We start from the raw sequence: 17,318 nt of genomic DNA, 5'->3' as shown, positions 1-17,318 counted from the left end.
AATAAAAAAAGTTTTTGGAAAGGTGCAAATAGGCTGAAATAGTCTCGAGGAAGAGCGAGCACATTTGGCCAGCGCTGCTCTGAAGGAGGTCAGCTGTCCCAAAGTGGTGGTGGTCTATGAATTTAGGAGGTTTTTACAAAAACCGGCACCTCTGCAAGGCCGGCAGAGTAATTCCTGAGGACGGTGCCTCCGTCAAACACGCGGGCGGTGTTGGTGTCCATCCACAGATGCCCTTCTCCAGGCAGGTAGATATCTCTCCACGTTTGCCCCTTTTCTGTTATTGGGGCAACCAGGACCTGCAGTGGGGGAAAAGAAAAAAAAAAAAAAAAAAAAGAGAAAGAAAAAAAAAGGTAGCAGATGGGAGACTAGCCGGATGTACCGCTAGCCGCCCCAAGCAAGGCAGGAGGCCGAAGGGAGAAGCGAGCCTCCGCAGAGCGCGGGAAGCTTGGCTCCTGAGAGTGTCCTTCCACGCGAGCAGCAGGGGCCAAAGTTGGTAAGTGCAAGATTTCCTGAACTGCAGTGAGAAAAGATGATGCAACGGCCTTCATTTGACCGGGATTAGGATCATTCCTGCTTGCGGTAGCCCCTGGAGTCTAACTCAATATTTTGGAAGACCTGAACTAAAAAAAAAAACATCAGAAATCTGCGTTTCCTGCAAAACAAAGCTCCTTCTACGTTGAGCGGGACGGGGTGGATGCAGGCAGCCCGGGAGCTCAGGCTGCCCAGTAACTCCCGGGTGCTGCAGGTGGGTTCAGGCTCACCCAAAGCCCTTTCTGAGGAGGGTTCACAGGATTGCAACGGGAACTGGTGGCACGGGGTCAGGGTGGGAGACGTCCCTGTGCCACACAGGGGATTTATGGCAGAATTGCGAATTTCCCTTTCCTCCCGTGTCCCCGTGCTTGGGAGGATCTGGTTCAGGCAGACCCTTTGATGTGACTTAATCACCGAAGTCAAATATCATCCGGTATAAAGCCAAGCAGAAACGTGTATTTCAATTAGGAACAAACACATTGTAGGGGTGGGAGAAGAGCTTTCGCTCCAGGCTGCTAAAAAGGGGGGCTTCAAAAGCCCTCTGCCCTGGGCTGCTCTCCGGGGGACTCAACGCTCCCTCCCCTCCTTTCCTCTCCTGCATTTAGGCAAGAGATCTGTGTTTCAGCCTCTCAAACTAATTAAATGTTGCAAGTTACATAAGCCCTAGGAAAAGCTGATGTTCAAAACATACAACATATACAAACATATACATAACAAACATATACGAAAAATACAATCGCAAACAACATAGTCACATTTATCCTCCTGTGGGCTCAAGGCTGCTTTGGAGATTCAAATCTCCATGAAAATCTCAGCTGGTGGCCTTAGCATATAGGTAATTGCATTAAAAAAAAAAAAAGCATAAAAAAATCTTTTCTCGGGTCACAAATCGGTGAGCCCCATTTGCACACGAGTCATAAGTGTGTTCTGCTCACTCCTCCCCAATGACTTAGTCAAAGTAATCCAGTCTCCAAAGAACATTAGAGAAGGTTGTTTTTTGGGTTTATGGGAAAAAAAACCTTTTACGTTACTGAAGTCCTCCAGTGGGTGATGGTGGTGTGAGGAGAGGGGTCCCTGAGGTCTTTTCTCCCCCTACTGAAAAAGCAGTTGCCAATGTTCTGAGAATATTTATTCCTGATAAATTATTTAACTTCAGAAAATGAAGGAAGTTTTCAGAGCCCTAAATTAAGAGTTTTACAAGAAAAGCAAAGCTTTGCTAAAAAAAAAAAAAATCCAATACAAAACCAGCTGCTTTGGCTTAAATTTAAATCTGCTGGAACACCGAGGCTTTGATTTGTGTTTGCGCAGAGCTGGGTTCACAGGGTGATGAAGAAAGAGGGGATGACAGGGAAAAAAAAATTAAAACTCTAGAAAAGCGTTGGGGGGGGGGAAGGCTGAATAGTGAAAACAGAGTATGAATTTTATGGATCAGTCAGTCCCAAACCTCATTTTTGGAGGTCCTGGTCAACAGCAAAGAGCAAGTGCTTGGGACTCATCCTCACGTCCCCGAGCGCTGCTGCTTGGGCCGCCTGGCAGCGTTGTCCCAGGGGGACAGCCTGGTGTCTGGCACAATTTGGGGGACACTTTCAGACCCTCCTGGCCTTTATAAATACGTTTGGCCGCAGGACCTGCTTCCCCGCCCCGGGCAGCCTCCGCCTTGCCCAGGCGGACGGGGGCGACCAGCAGCGGCTGCGTCACAGCCACAGACCAGCACGCGCCAACGCGTTTTGCTGAATGGCTGCAGCTTGTCTCTGCCGGTATAATTCCACGTGCTTTGCTGGAAGGGTTCGGTAGCGGTCAGCTCCAATTCCCTTTCCCTGCAGTGGAAATTTGCTCCTGGTGCCGGAATATGGCCGTGCAGCGTTAAATCCAGTTTCAAGACCTCTGGTAGAGGATGAGAAACGCCGCGGCTGCTGCAGCCCCGCACCACCACAGCTCAAAACCGCTGTCACAAACCCAAAGCTGTGCTGTCCCATCTGCTCGAAGGGAGCAGAGAGATACTGCTGCCCTTCGTAGCCAGCAAAAACCTGACATAAAAGCTGTTTACTGAGCACCTTTGCTAATTTGACAGGTGTATCCTCCGGCTGCATTCAGGTTGAAGGTACGCTGCCAGGGGATCAGGATTAACGAGATCTGGAAGTAAATCACAGCCTGAATATCAGATTTCAAAGCAGGGCTATCCTCCCAGCCCACAGCTCCCCCCCAAAAAGCCTGGGGCGCAAGTCGGGAGCAGAGAGGCTTCAGCAACGGCACAAAGCCGCGTTCAGCAGCACCTGCTTCCGCTGAGGGATGGGGTTTAAAAGGTTGTGTCCTAACACTTATTCTTGCCTCGGACCACACTGGGGCAGAATCACCCTGTGTATTTTCCAGTAATTTGTTATTAATGACACTCCAGATTGCACCGAAGCCATTCTTGGAGTGCATTTCTATTCTTCCAGCTTCCAAAACCCACGTTGGAACTCGGAGCTTCCCCCGTCGGGGCTGTCCCGCCACAAGCTCAGGCTCTTCTGGAGGGGAAGGGGGAATAAAAACCAAAATCAGACGAGCTTTTTGCCAGCCTCACGTCACGCTTTATGAGAAACGCTTGGCCCTGACAAGGTAATGGAGCGGACACCCCATTGTGCCGTATTTCAGGAGCTCTCAGCCAAGCCCTGACTTCGCACCTCCCGGGAGGTGGGACTGAACCTGCTCTGACCTTCTTTTCCTCTGAGTTTGCAATATTTTACTGGGAGTCCGGCCTGACTAACGCAGACCGCATCGCTGCCTTGGCTGACTCAATTGCATCAGGGGTTTCCCGGTTCGAGTGATTTTGGGGGAAAGTAGCAAGTTTTAGCTTGCTCGCGGTAATAAGCAATGACCCCCACTCCTGCCCCAGCGGGGCTCTGCAGCGCCGTGGGACTCGGGAAACCCCTCAGCACCCGTCTAAAAATCATTTGTGCCAAGGATTTGTATTTTAAACACATCGCACCTGATCATTTGAGCTCTTGGCTTTTTAAGAAGCAGCAGAAAGATATTTTAGCAGTCTTGTGCAGCGAAAGTTTCCTTTAAAAAAAACCAAAACAAAACCCAAACCAACCTATAAATTGAAACTGCAGAATTTGTGGTGAGAAACTCAAGCTTGGAAATCAGGTGTTGCAATAGCTGTTGGAGGTTGCAAGCGGAGCCTGAAAAGGTAAGTGTGGCATGAGATGCTTCTCTATTAAAACAAGGAACAAACTCCCGTTGAGCTTTGCTTTAGGCTATGTTTTAGGGAGATGCAGCGCCCCCACGTAAAGACAGCCCAACACGTTGCGGCACGGTGAATGCAGTGGTGTGAACAGAGGGTTACGCTTTTAATGCAAAAACTCCCTGTAGGAACCGCCGGAACCTTGAGCCGCTGGGATCCTGCACCCGAAGCGGGAGGGACAAGGATAAAGGGATGCCACCGCACAACATGAAACCCTCCTCACACAGATGGGAGGATGGGGCACAATTTGCTTTAAGAAATGTCTTCTTCAGAAGACCTGAATTGCCTTTCCAAGATCTTTTTGGTTCAAAGGAGCCATAAGCCGCGTTATATGGCACGCCATCGCCGTGCTAAGCGACGGCTCCCCGGGCTGTAGCGGGAGGAGGGGGATGCCTTTGCAGGGAGGGCGATGGGAGAAACTCCCCCCCATCACAAGCCACAACCAAAGCATGAAAGCACCAGACTTGCAAGGAGCATTTGCAGCATGAAATCACCGACATCTGAAGAAGTGGGGGAAACGACGACCGCGGGGAAACAGGCGCCAGCCACGTTTAAATCTCTACCGGGAAAATGGATGAAAATCAATGCATCTTAAACGTGCCACAAATGTCTCGATAACATTCGCCTAGCTTGCGGTGGCCTTATAAATTTGATGGGCTCCATTCAAAACACTCATATGGGCTGAATAAATCCTGACTATAACTGCCGGTGGGGTAAAATAGAGATTCAAGTTAATAAATCCCACCGGCAATATGTGGATGGGCGAGCTCAACCAGGACATTGATGCGAGTCTGAATTTGGGCCCCGGGGTCTGTGCTCTCCCGTGCTTCCCATCTGTTCTGGGTTGCATCTGATTAGGATTGCAAAACCCCAAAACGTGGCTGGAGGGGCTCCGTGAGAGGAGCGGGGAGCTGCACGTTGGGCTGCTCCTCGGCTAACGCAGGTGAGCAACCTTGGGTGAGAGTCAGGCTGCAGCTCCGAGTAATGGGGTCAACACCCCGAAAAGAGGGCAAAAAGTGAGCAATGCCGACCATCGGGAGGTGTATTCTGGCAGAACGGACTGAAAAATACACCGATATGAAAAAAAAGAAAGGAAAAAAAGGCTTGTTCACTCTTCCTTTTGAATAAATTGCAAACCTGAAGGAGCCAACAGGGCCCACCCGCCCTTGGGTTTCAAGCAACCTTTGAGCTGTGTATTCCGGTGGGATGCAAACAGGTGGATGGGTGAGCGCTGGGGGCACCTTATTGCCCCCAGTTACCCTTTGAGGGAATTCAGCCTCTGCATTTCCTACCTCGTCTCCAATGAGAAATTCATCCTCTATGGTAAAAGCGGTTGGATCTGTGGGACTGAGCCACCACGCTGGCCGGAAGATGGGGTACCCCGAACGAAGCCACTCCTCGCCGTATTTTATGATGAGTGGCACAACGAAGTCCCGGTGCCTCTGTATGCATTGCCGGGTAAGATTCAAGACCTGCAGGGGGGGAAGAAAAAGAAACCCATGACAAGTCCTTCATCCAATAAGCAGCAAAGCAAGCAGGAAAAAAAATGATATATTTTATATATATTCCCTTGGGAGGAGAGATCACCAAATTGCAAAGTCCTGGTCAAGTTATGGGAGCCAACAAGGTGCAAACAGGGCTGATACAGTGGATTTATTCCCATTTAGATGTGAAAGCTGGGCACCGTGGCCGGCAGGTGATGCCACCTGGGGCGCTAAAGTCTTTAACCGAAGCAACGAACGCTTTTGCTGCTGCCAAAGAGGTTTAATGACGTTTCCCCCTGTGCCCCTGATTTTGAGAACTGCTCTCCCCTTTTTCTGCCCTAAAGGTGACATCCCTGGGAAATGACCCCAACTGTTTAAAAAAGATTTTGAATGGGAATCTGAGCCTTCACTCTGCCGTAGATATTAAATATTGAATCAAACTATAATTAAACAACTCTGGCAGCAAAAGGGAGGGAGAGAGACATGTGACAATCCACGGGCACATACCGGCCCCGTGGTCGCACACAGCCCAGGTATAAAGCCACAAAACCTCACAGTAATTTTGCAGCAAAAACACTGCTGAGAGCCTACAGCGCTCTGGTTGCTGGGGCAGAGACAGGGCTTCGGGGGCAGCGGGAACAGGACAGCGATTTTTAGCTTCAGCTTTCCCCAGTAGGGACCTTAATGGCTTTTGTCATGTAAGGGACACCGTGTCCTCCCCTGCGGGGACGGGGTGCGTACCCAGGCGTCGCAGCAGAGCCAGGGCGGCGTGCCGAAGGCCATCACGGGGAGGAACGTCACGATCTGCAGCCACCGCACGTACAGCTCCGGGTCCCCTGGGGCGTCACTGGCCAGGCTCCCTCCTGCCGGGGACAAGGAGCCGAGTGAAGCTGCTCGGGGGCATCTCGTGGCAGGAGCAGTCCCAAACGACCCGCTCCCCACGCGGGCAGGACCCGGTACCCCGTTGCAAAAGGAGCCGAATTCTCCCCACCCGGGTTTTTCTACCCCGAGCACCACCAGCGAGTGTCAATCAGACATCCACCTCCGGCCATCTGAGGACCGGACACGCTGGGCACGATGTCTCAGGAGCTCCTAAATTTTAGCAGAATGTTGTAAAAAGGGATTTCTCTCCTGCAAAGAAAAGCGTTGGGAAGACGCTGGACTTCCCTGCCACTTGGATGTGCAAAGACAAAGCATCGTGGGAAAATACTCCTCTAATTTGGATCCCTTCGAATTCATAGTGGAAAGCGGTGGAGAAGCAGAGCATTGCTAACTGATTCATCGGGAACTGGCAGCGGAAGGGGATTCCAGTTCCCCTCTGAACACCAGAGAAGGGCTTGGGAAGGACAGGAGAGGGTGGGATGGGATGGGGACAAGGAAACGAAGCCCTCGGGCTGGAGTGTCCCCGGGAGCCATTGCTCTGGAAGCCTGGCACAGCTTCCCCTAGCAATGGTACAAAACACCCCAGTCACCCGCAAACCCCATTTCCCCCCGAGGCTTCTCCCCTGCCCTCGCGTCCCCCAGGCTGCGGTGACCCGACCCACTGGACCACGTGCCCCAGCAGCACCCCCCGTGTGCCCCAGCCCGCTCCGTGCCGGGGCATCTGCTCCCTCGTCCAGCCCGCTTGAAAGCGGCCAAGGGCTTCAACATCTCTTCGGGGAAGGAACTGGCACGCTGTGATTGCCTCAGCCTGGTTTTCTAAGAAAAACTGGCTAAAAATAGAGGCCAAATTGAAAAATTGCTCAACCACCCCCTTTTTCAGGGCTGTGTGCAGCTCCGCTCTCTGGGTCTGACACTTCACCTGCAGCCTCTGCCTGTTTGGGGCATGTTTTAAACACAAATAACCCGGTCGCCTCCGAGAAGAGGGGAAAAGCGAGCTGTTAACCCAGATTAACGATTGTTTCTCGACTTTTATGATGTTGTTATTTAAGAATTTCTCAAACCGTTGTGCTTTGGAGCAGAAAAGCAAACTTGGAGCCGGGCTGCTGGTGTTTCAGGAACACGTGTGTCCCAGCCAGGAGCTGGGCACGCCGGTCCCCTGCCTCGGCCGGGTGGGTTTTAGCGCAAGCAGAGCTGGGGGAGGCGGCGGGCTGCCCTCCGCCTGCCGCTAAGGAGCTCTGCGAAGGGCCTCCCCAGAGACCTGGCTGCTTCTGGGGCTGCCTATTATAATTTAAAGCGGGTTTTTGTTTGTTTTTAATTCCTCGGCCGATTCCCTAGTAACATTCAACCCAGTCGAGTCCACACGACAGAAGATTGGGTACCGGGAACCAAGCGCTTCACGCCTTCCTATAGCACACCTAAGCCAGATGGGGCACACGTACCTCCCGTGCTCCTCTCGCCTGAACAACCGCTGCACAAATCTCTGCAGAAAAGCCAGGAATAGCGGCAAAAGCAGAAAAGAAATTATTACCTACTGCGTCGGGGATGAAGAAGTTGTAGCCCAAGAGGCTGTAGTGCAGCACGGAGGGAATAACCCCCTTCAGCCCAGCGTGGCTCCAGTCCGAGCGCAGCGGGCTCATCTGGACGAAGAGCGGCAGATGACTGGACCTGGGGGACACAAGCACAAACCCAATGTTTGTAGATGGCTTGCAGGAGTCAAAACTCTCCGGTGCCTGCCTGTCCTGGCAGTCGCTGTGGTCAGATCTGGGTTTCTCCAACCATTTGGCATCTCCGTTGGAGGTCAATCAGTGCTCCTCAATACCGCTCCCACCCATGGCACCTCCCTGCCGCGTTTGGCAGCCCCAATCCTCCTCCTTCTCCCCAGATCCCCTATTCAAAGCTTTCCTTTTCCCGGCTTCGTCTCACGAGGACCACGATTTGGTGGCCCCACAGTGGTGGCAGCACAGCCACGCTCTGGGTCGTGGCCATCTTCTTGCTACTTCTCATAGGGCAACACCAGCCCTGGGGGGACAATGCGCACCAAAACCATACCCGCAACACCGGCGGGGGCATCCCAGCCCCGGCCCCAGGCGGTTCCCCAGACCCGAAGCATGAACCTCCTCGCAACAGGGGGCATGTCCTGCAGGGAGGATTCCTCCTCCTGGCTTCCGTCTGTGCTCACCTGTTTTGCATTGAGCCACTGACAGCAGATTTATCTATCTGCCAGGAGAAAACATTATTTTCCCCATTCTTTTTTTTTTATTTCTTTTTCCAGTAGCATTTCTATGCCGTGGGTTTACTCGGGAGGGCAGGGGGTCATGTCATCAAGCAGCCTGGTGTGGGAAGCAGTGTTTCTGGTGGCCAAAAAGGGTCAAGTGGACCTTCATGATGAGCTTTGGTTTGAAAAATGTTCTGGAGCTCATCTCACCGAGGGGTTTTTTTGGTCTGAGTCTGCTGGCTCCTAGAGTTTGGTTTGGTCCTCAGCTTCCCACCCATTTGCTGACTCCCCAAAGGTCTCCCAGGGACACTTTTTCATCTGAGGAGGTGGTAAGGCTGATGCATTGGGTTATGAAACGCTTCTGGTATGGAGACTGCCCACCAGCAAAGGTACGACCCTGGACAGACTGAAAAATGGTTAGAAAAGGGGCTATTTCCACCAGTCTGGTTTTGCAGACGGCTGAGTAAGAGCCCGTCCCCACCTCAGCATGTGAAACTCTGCTTTTTCTTTGAAAATGAACTATTTTAAAGTTGCTTTCTCATGCGATTTACCATCGATGCCCCATCCACCACATGAAATAAGTCGTTTTGCAAACAGTCTGCATATCCCTTTGCATCTGCCAAGCATAAAAATAATGGGAAAAAAGAAAAGTAACAGTTTGCAGTGCCTTTAACCAAAGGGTTTCAAGGCATGTTACAACTGCTAATTAATAAATTAACCCTGTTGTGGTCTGTGCAAGCACAAAAAATCCAAAACCGGCAGTTGTTTGACACACCACAAGCAACTACCGACATGGGGATGTGGCCAAGACTCCAGGGGTCACCCTCTCCCTCCTGCGGAAGAGGCAGCGACCCGAAGCTTGAACGGCCGTAAATGAAGAGGCGCATTTTTGTTGCATCTGGCGTTAATGCATTTAAGCATTTTTATGCTCTGAGGCATTGAAAAAAAATAATTAAAGTGCTCTGAACGAGAGAGGCAGATGAGCTATGAGCGCGACCCCTCCTCACGTATTGCCCTGGGCCACCTCCACGCTGCTCCCCCGGGTGCTGAGCGCCGTCTCGGCATCCCGAGGGCGTACCTAAAGCACCACCTCAGCCGTGCCGCAGGCAGCCCTCGCCTCCCTCGCCTCCAGCAGAGCGCCTTCTCCTCGGTACCCACCTGGCACCGGCGCTGATGACGGTGGCGTTTCCCAGTGTCGCCAGCGCCGCCGCCAGCGCCCCGGTGTATCGGTCACCGGCCAGCTCGGCGGGCGGCGGGACGGCTTGCCGCAGGAAGGCATCGCCCTCGGCGCCCTCGAAGACCGTGTAGGCGGCACCCAGCGCCTGCCGCAGGCGCCGGGCACGTGCCAGGTACCAGCTCAGCGCCGCCTCGCTGGTGACGTTCAGGCAGGCGCAAAGCCGCCCCTTCCACGTGGTCAGCAGCGGCACCTGCGGCAGAGGACGAAAGTTTGTGTTGGACCCATAAAGCATCCCGCCGGCGCCGGGGTGCAGGGCTGGAGGCCGCCTGTGCTGCCCTCATCCTGCCCTGCCACAATCTGCACCGCCGCACCGCACCGCAAAAAGGTGCGAACCCTCCCTCAACCACCCCCAAAAATCCCTGAGTTGATGGCGAAGTGGCACATCATTGGAATTACTGCAAAAAAAAAAAAAAAAAAAAAAAAAAAAAAAAAAAAAAGGGAATCGGGGGGGATTTTCTCAACGCTGGCAGCTTTTAAAAATACCTTTCGGGAGCGGAAAATTGAAAGCTGCTTCCGTATGAAATGGGAGAAAAGCTGCTGCCCCGGGCATCGCTTTGCCCCCAACACAGGGGATGGGGTTATCGCCCTCTGCGCGGGTTTATTCAGCTTGAATTTTGGTTTTAGGTGGAGCGGCGGGTTCAGGGGGTGGCGGAGGGTCTCGTACCGGGGGCTGCAGGCTCAGCCAGTAGCCGGCCGTCTCGCCCTCCCGCAGCGAGCGCAGGAAGAGCGGGGAGGCGATGCTGGTGTACGGCGAGAGCGTGATGGAGAGCCGCAGCGGTGCGATGAGGGAAGGGTCCCAGGCGCGGGCCGAGTCCTGCCTCTTCCTCCGCTCCGAGGGGACGTGGTCCTGCGGGGGGGGGGGGGACAGGCAGAAGAAGGTGTTTGGCAGGAGCGGCAGTGCCACCGCACACTGACAGCCTGGTGTCACCGCCTGCGCGGGGTCGAACCCCAAATGCAGCGTCCCTTCCCGGGGGGGGGGGGGAGGTGGAAATCACAGCCGCCCCCCAAAACAGGCACGTTTGCATTTTGCAGGTGGGGAGGTAGCGGGGCCGATGGCAGCGCTCCATCTGCCTCTGGAGCCCGAGGCCGGCGGGACGGGACGTACCGCGGCGGCGAGGACGGCGGTGCAGCGCTCCCCCAGCGCCAGGACCCCCTCCTGAAGGCGATGCCGCTTCAGTCTCTTGGCCAGCGACCTCAAACCTCGTTTTATTTTGGCGGCCGAACCCGCCGGGCCGTAGTACCGCCAGATGGGAGACCTGCGGGGTGGAAAGAGCCGGGGGGATCAACACCTTGTGCCGGCAGGAGATGCCGGGGGCAGCGACCGGGACAAGGGCTTGGGAAGCGGCCCCGCGGCCGGGGGGAAGGAGCGTCTCACCCCAGGAGAGCCGTATCGGGCATTGCCCGCGCCTGCCCCGCCAGCTGGCTGCCCACGTGCCGCTGGGCGGCCGCCACGTCCGGGCTGACGCAGAGGAGGTATCCCAGCGGCGCCGCGGCTCTCCCCGCCGGCGATTCCAGGCAGAAATGCCTGTTGCTCTCCAGCGAGAGGAAGAGGGGCACGTCGGGCGCCACCGTCACCGTCACTCCTTTGGGGAGAGAAGAGGGAAACGGCGTCTCAGCCAGCCGCTCGCCCCGGCGGCCACAGGGACAGGGATGCCCGGGGCAGAGCCTAACTGGGAGCAGGACCTCCCGCCCTGATGCCGGCCACGCAGGCAAATCTCCCCTCTCTGCTTCCACTATTCCCTTTTAACCTCCAAAATGCCCTCCAAGGGCCGGATTTGCTCTGTTTCTTGTCTTTTTGCTCCGCCTTCAGCTTAGGCGGTGGCTTCAGCTTCATCAGTGCAGGGCAGCTGCGGAGCAATCGATAAGTCGGGGGGAATATCTAAAATTTGGCGTTCTGCAGACTAATCCAAATATCCACCCGAAAATGACAGCTCATGCCCACATCCAGCACCCCATAGCGGCGCCAGGGAGCCCTGAGCTCGGGGTGAAGCCACCCAAGCGCCACTGGGGGATGTGGCGATGGGCGCAGGTCTCTGCTTAGAAACAGCGACGGACACGCCAAGCGCACGGGATTTCCCTGGCGTGACCCGGGCACCCCGTCCCCTCGGGCACCCCGTCCCCCCTGTGCAAACGCAGCTGGGGTCTAACGTCACGGCCTTTCCCACGGGGACGGGGCAGCGTGGGATGCGTCCCTCGCACCCCGCTGCCGGGAGGCATTCCGCCTGTAGGATATCTTAATCTTGGAGACATCTGCCCTGCTCCTAAACCAGTTGCTATACAGCGGAGGAGAGGGGTGGCGAGACACGGGGGTTAAAGCAGTAGGGCGTCGGAGAGGGAAGGATGCGATTACCTGTCGAGCCTAAGAAGTATCTCTCCAGGACAGGCCCGTAGCCGGCGGGGTTCTTGCTGAAGTCGCCGCTAACGAAGGGCTGCGCGGGGCTCTCGGCGCCGTTGAGCGGCCAGCGCTGGGCGCGGACACTCGCCCCTCCGTACCAGGAGATGTTGGCCATGGAGAAGCAGTCCTGCAGCCAAGAGAGCATCGTCAGGCGGCGAGAAATGCCTGGGGTGAGGGCGAACGCAGGAATAGCTGCGTTTGGAGAGGCGAAACCCCCACGTCTTGTTCCGGTGTTGTCAGAGCCGTCATGGGACAGGTCTTTTCCCAGGAAAAAAAATCCCAACCCCGTGAGATGTGGGGGTTTTCTGCAGAAAGCAGCGGGTGCTCACTCATTGCTTTCCGCGCCCAACCGGGGAGAAGATACTTGGGTTTAAGCTTTTCCTCCATGTCAACAAGAGCTGGGCTTCTAGGTACCAAAAAATGCTGAAATTCTGCCTAACCACTTGATTTCTCAGCCTGCAGTTTATTGAAGTTATCAAATGGTGTAAGAGTGGGAAGAGGAAAAAAATGTGTAGCAAGAGTCAGTAGTGCAAGTTATGCGCCTTGTTTGCCTTAAAGAACAAAAAAAGGCTTAACTCGCTAATTAAAGCCAAAGACAATTTTTCTCCCTTTCCCCCTTACGCGCCCGCGTTCAACGCATTCTGCGCCCGACCACAACTGTCAAAAATTAACGGGTTTTTGAGTCGCTGCTGCAAAGATGCTGGAAACTGCCGAAGCGAAGGGGCTTCGCAGGCGCGTGTCGCTGCAGGAGAGTGGTGGCGGAGGTGGGACGTTCAAGGCGGCGGCTTTGAAATGCAGCGATGGAGCTTTCGCAAACCCCACTTGGAAAAAATCTGCTTGTTTTTTATGAAAAAAAAAAATAATAATACTAATAAATAAATATCCCTCTCCTAGCTACTTTTTGCAGCGTTTCTGGGGTGGGTTTCCAGCCCGAGTTGGCAGCTGCGTGCGCGCGGGGAGATGTTTAACCCTGCCACGAGGGCTGGTCCCGCCAGCGCCGCAGCGTCCCCGGGGTAACCTGCGGGGTTTGGGCTCTCTCCCAAGGCAAAGCCCCCCCGTTCCCCGAGGGCTGACCGTGAAAAGCACTTCCCTCGGCGAGACTACAGCAGTTTGGGCATTTGGGGCACTTGTCCTGGGGCTGGCGGGGCGGCGGAGCAGCGAGCCGTCCCCAAGCGCCGCTGGTCCCGGGGCACAGCCCCATCCTCGACCCCCCTCCTCTCCGAAAGCAGCAGTTTCCGCTTCAGAGCCTCCAAGACTTTCCCCTTTCTGCCAAAGCGGGGGATCGGATCAGCAGGACTTAGCCTCCCGCGTGACTCCGCAGGCGGGGACGGGCTTCCCGGCAAGCTCCGGGGATTTGGGGCTGCGGGGGGCGACGGGGGGCACGCAGCGACCCCCCAGCCCAGCACGACCCAGCGCTCCTCACCCCGACGCCGATGCCCCGAGCTTGTGTCTGCCGCGGGGGCAGAGAGGGGTTAAGTCTCCCTACGGGGTGGGGAGAGGAGATGTAAATTATTAAAGTGGAAACCCTGGAGGCTCCGGAGAGCCGTACCAGGTGTCAGCTGAACTAGTTACACCAGCTGGGAAAGGGGGGTGGAAAAAACCCTATTCTTAACTCTTAAATTTCACTAGATCCTATTTTCCAATAGTTTGGGTTTGGGTGGTGCGGGTTTTGGGGTTGGTTTTTTTCGCTATTTTAAAAAGTGGGAAAACCCCTATTCTATCTCGATCGTCCTCTCAACCACCCCAAACTGGTGTCAGCGAAGGACAACCAGCCCCACACGCCGCGGCTGACTTCAGGCAACACCTTCCGCCGGCCCAAAACGACGTCAACAGGCAATTTACGGCTAAAAGGGAAAAATTCCCCATCCCCACAGGAACCCGTCCTGCTCCCTCTGCCGTCCTGAGGGCTCCCCACAGCAGGACTCCACGGTCTGACGGGGTTTTCCCTTCCCCTCCTTCAGGCTCGCTGTCAGAGCCCGCTTTTCCTTACCCGAGGGAGAAAACTGGGAAGGGTACGAAAAAACCAAACCCCATAAAGCCCCCATAAATTTTTGCAGCGGCGGCCGTGGATTAATCCCGTCCCGAGAGAGCGGCCACATTGTGCCTGTGGTTGGAAGAGACCTTTCTGAGCTCCTCGCCTTTCTCGCCAACATTGTGATCCGAAGCGGTTATTTATTCCGTCTCTATATAAACACGGTTCTCCCATCCCGGGGGTACCAATGCGGCACCGGGAGGCGGCGGCCGCGGCCCCTCGGCGTTTTGGGGGCTCAGCATCAGGGCATGAGGCATCCAAAGGGGCTTTTCCCATCCCGGACCCTCCAGCTGCTGGAGGCTTTGGACGATGGGGTGCCCCCAAGCATGGTGCGACCCCATAACCGTGCCGGGAAATTGTCTGCGCAGGCCACATCCTCCCCGCTTCGGCTCGTTTTTACCCCAAACGCCACGGTTCAGAGAAGGGCGCGGGGGTCCCCGTTACCTTCAGCACGACGTCGGGGCGCAGTGGGGTCCAGCGGACGCCGTAGCACTCGGTGGCGGGGGCTGGTGGGGGCTCGAGGGAGAGCCGGAGCTCGGCGTCCTCCTCCCAGGCGTAGCAGAACTGCCCGCCGTCGTGCCAGCAGCGGTCCCGTGGCGGAGGCGGCTCGGCGGCCGGCACGCCGCCCACCGCGATCACCGCCACCGTCCGCCCCGTCGGCAGCGCCCGCAGGAGCAGGGCACCCCGCCGGCGCTCCCACAGCACCCCGCCGGTGCGGCCCCGCAGCACCCACTCCTCCGGTGACTGCTCCAGCGCCTGCCAGGAGATGATGCCGATGGTCATGGCGAAGAAGACGGCCACGCCGAGGCAGCCGAGGGCGCCTTTCCAGGGCTCCGTCATCTCCCTGAAGCCCAAGGTCCAAGTGGCTTCGGGGATTTGGCCGGTGGGGCGGGCGAGTGGCATGGCGCGATCGCAGGGCGATGCTCCAGCTCCTCTTTCTCTCCCCTCCTGCAGCGGCACAAGAAAACCCTCCTCTTGGATTGCGCTGGAAGAATATTAAAAGAAAGGAAAAAAAAACCAAAAAAGTTTAAAAAACTTTAAGCCGCAGCTCTTTTCCCCGTGCAGTAGCGCGAAGGTAAGAGAAATGTCTTTTGCCGCCTCCCTCCGCTCGCCGCTGCACGGCAAATCCCGCTGCCGCGCTCGGTGCTGGCTGCGACGGCGGCTCCGCCGCGGAACCCCCCCGCGCCGGCTGTCAGCTCAGCCCTCGGCACGGCCGGTGGCACCGCGCAGCCACGCCGGGCCGGACACGCGCGGCCGAACGGCAGGGAGGAGAGACGGGGCAGCGCTGGAGCCCCCGCGGAGCTTTGGGGTTGCGCTCCTCCGTTTGCCGAGCGGCAGTAGACAGCCGGGGGGTGCGGAGGGAGTACTGCAGGGGTGGGTAGAGGAAGGGGGGGGGAAACGCAGCACGGGTTTTCCATCCCCCTTCCCTCTTGCCCGGAGAAGTATTTGCTCCGTGCACAGAGCGGGGGGAAAACGCCTCTCCCCGGCTCCGTGCACCCCCGTCGCATCCCCCCGGCACCGCCGCGTCGCTGTTACCGAAAGGCAGGGTCAAAGATGCTGTAGCAGCCCCCAGGAGGGGCGGTGGGTGGCTGAGCGCTCGAGCCCCGGTTATTCTTCCGCCGTGGGGTCGGGCAGCAGCTTTCTCCTCCTCCGTCCCCGGGGCGGTTGTTCCCGCCGGCCACCTCGGAGACCTTTGCGGCCGAGGGAACTGGAGCCACACTAACCCCGGAGCGCCATCTGAGATGAGACACGGCCCCGCTCCCTCCCACCCTGCACGTACCCGCAGGTACTTACATTAGAAACGGAGGCAGGAAACCAAGAAAAAAGTAAATTAAAGTGCACCTAATTATATGGAAATAATTTTGAAGGGAGTTTTTGCGAAGTTATTGAGGTGGCCCCGGCTGAGCCCCCACCACACACCAGCGAACCCGCGCAGGAGAAAGCCGCAGCGCTGCTAAGCCTCCCCACTCCGCTGCTTTGCCTTTGTTGTTGTTGTTGCTATTATTACATTTTGGGGGGATTTTCTCCCCGTTTCTGCCTCACACTAAATGAGCTGCTGGGGCTCCCCTCGGGCCACCCCCAGGGCTGCGGGGAAGGGGGGGGATGCGGGAAAGGGGGGGGATGCGGGAAAGGGGGGGGATGCGGGAAAGGGGGGGGATGCGGGAAAGGGGGGGGATGCGGGAAAGGGGGGGGATGCGGGAAAGGGGGGGGATGCGGGAAAGGGGGGGGATGCGGGAAAGGGGGGGGGGCTGCCTGGTACCACTGCTGTCCCGGATGGGGCAGAGAACTCGGGAAATCTGGGATCGCCCTCCCCTTTTCCATGCCCTACACACTCATCCCACCAGTCCTCCCCCCGCCAGCGGGTGATCGGGGAGACCCGGATTGTACAAGGAATATTGCCACGCGCTGGCTGCCAAGCTATGCCAAAGAAAAAGGATAATAATTGGGATTTCAAAGAGTTTCCCCGTCCTGCGTCCAGGCGAAACCCCGACAGCCCCAAGCCCTGAGCCCAAAGACAAAAGCACCACTCACCCCGGGAGATGCCGCTCTTCCGGAGGCTCTCAGCACTGCCAAATCCACCGGGAAAATCCTCGGCCGTGGCCCAGCTGAGCCCCTGGAGGGGCCCTCCCCACAGGCACCTCCAGGATTACTTTCTCATCTCGGCTGGGGCAGCATCCAGCGCGGGACGGGGGGAAGGACGGGGGGATCGGATGAGGACAGACATCTCCCCGCTGCCGGGGGGGCTCCGGGGCGGGGGGAAGCGGTGGGCTCCAGCGCGAGGGGAAGGGATGAGGCAGGCGTCGGCGAAAGCTCAAAGGTGAGGTGGGGGACAGCGACGCCCATCCCAAAAAGGGGCCGGGGACCACCTGGGAAAGGGCTCTCTCTCTCTCTCTCTCTCCGGCTCCGGGTGGGAGGAGATCACAGCAAAGCGGGAGGGGGTGGAGAGGGGGTTGGGTGCGAAGCGCTAAAGAAAGAGGTCACAACCCTCGGGGGACCCCCCCCCCAAAAAAAAAGCTGTCAAGGCTATGGACCAAAAACTAGTTAAAATAAAGGGGGAAACGTTAAAAAAGGAGGACTTCCTCCAAAGAAGCGGAGGGCGAGGTTGCGGGGCCCGCGCCGCCCAAGGCGCCCCGCCGCCCCCAGGGAAAAGGCAACGAGCCGCAGTCGTCAAAAATCCAGCGGCGATGGGAAGGTGTTCAGCCCCAGCACAACCCCCGGCCCACCGAATCGCTGGGGAGGGATTTGCCACCCTCTTCGTGAGGTTTGATAAATCCGTCTGCCCCCCGGGGCGAGCGCGGTTTGGCCAAAAGCCACA

The 17,318-nt window shown here is 56.7% G+C and overlaps 1 protein-coding gene across 1 annotated transcript; it reads right to left on the bottom strand.

Annotated features, from left to right (window-relative positions):
- On the bottom strand, positions 1 to 14,977 carry LOC309673916 (SITS-binding protein-like). Its single transcript, XM_082485798.1, has 10 exons — positions 14,447 to 14,977; positions 11,926 to 12,097; positions 10,951 to 11,158; positions 10,681 to 10,831; positions 10,240 to 10,422; positions 9,497 to 9,765; positions 7,652 to 7,788; positions 5,983 to 6,104; positions 5,050 to 5,229; positions 1 to 296 (listed from the first exon to the last, which is right to left on the bottom strand). Exons 1-10 carry the CDS (start codon positions 14,903 to 14,905, stop codon positions 123 to 125), a joined length of 2,055 nt encoding a protein of 684 aa, XP_082341924.1. The 5' UTR covers positions 14,906 to 14,977; the 3' UTR covers positions 1 to 122.
- Positions 14,978 to 17,318: the final 2,341 nt, after the last annotated feature.

This window comes from Vanellus vanellus (genome assembly GCF_965231255.1).
Source record: "Vanellus vanellus genome assembly, chromosome: 6".
NCBI lineage: Eukaryota > Metazoa > Chordata > Aves > Charadriiformes > Charadriidae > Vanellus > Vanellus vanellus.
This window is presented reverse-complemented; position numbering and strand designations above follow the sequence as displayed.

Coding starts and splice junctions, on each gene's coding strand:
- LOC309673916 (XM_082485798.1), bottom strand. CDS start 14,905: ATGCCACTCGCCCGCCCCACCGGCCAAATCCCCGAAGCCACTTGGACC. Junction 9,766..10,239: donor GGCTGAGCCTGCAGCCCCCG/GTACGAGACCCT, acceptor CCTCTGCCGCAG/GTGCCGCTGCTGACCACGTG. Junction 7,789..9,496: donor GTCATCAGCGCCGGTGCCAG/GTGGGTACCGAG, acceptor TGTGTCCCCCAG/GTCCAGTCATCTGCCGCTCT.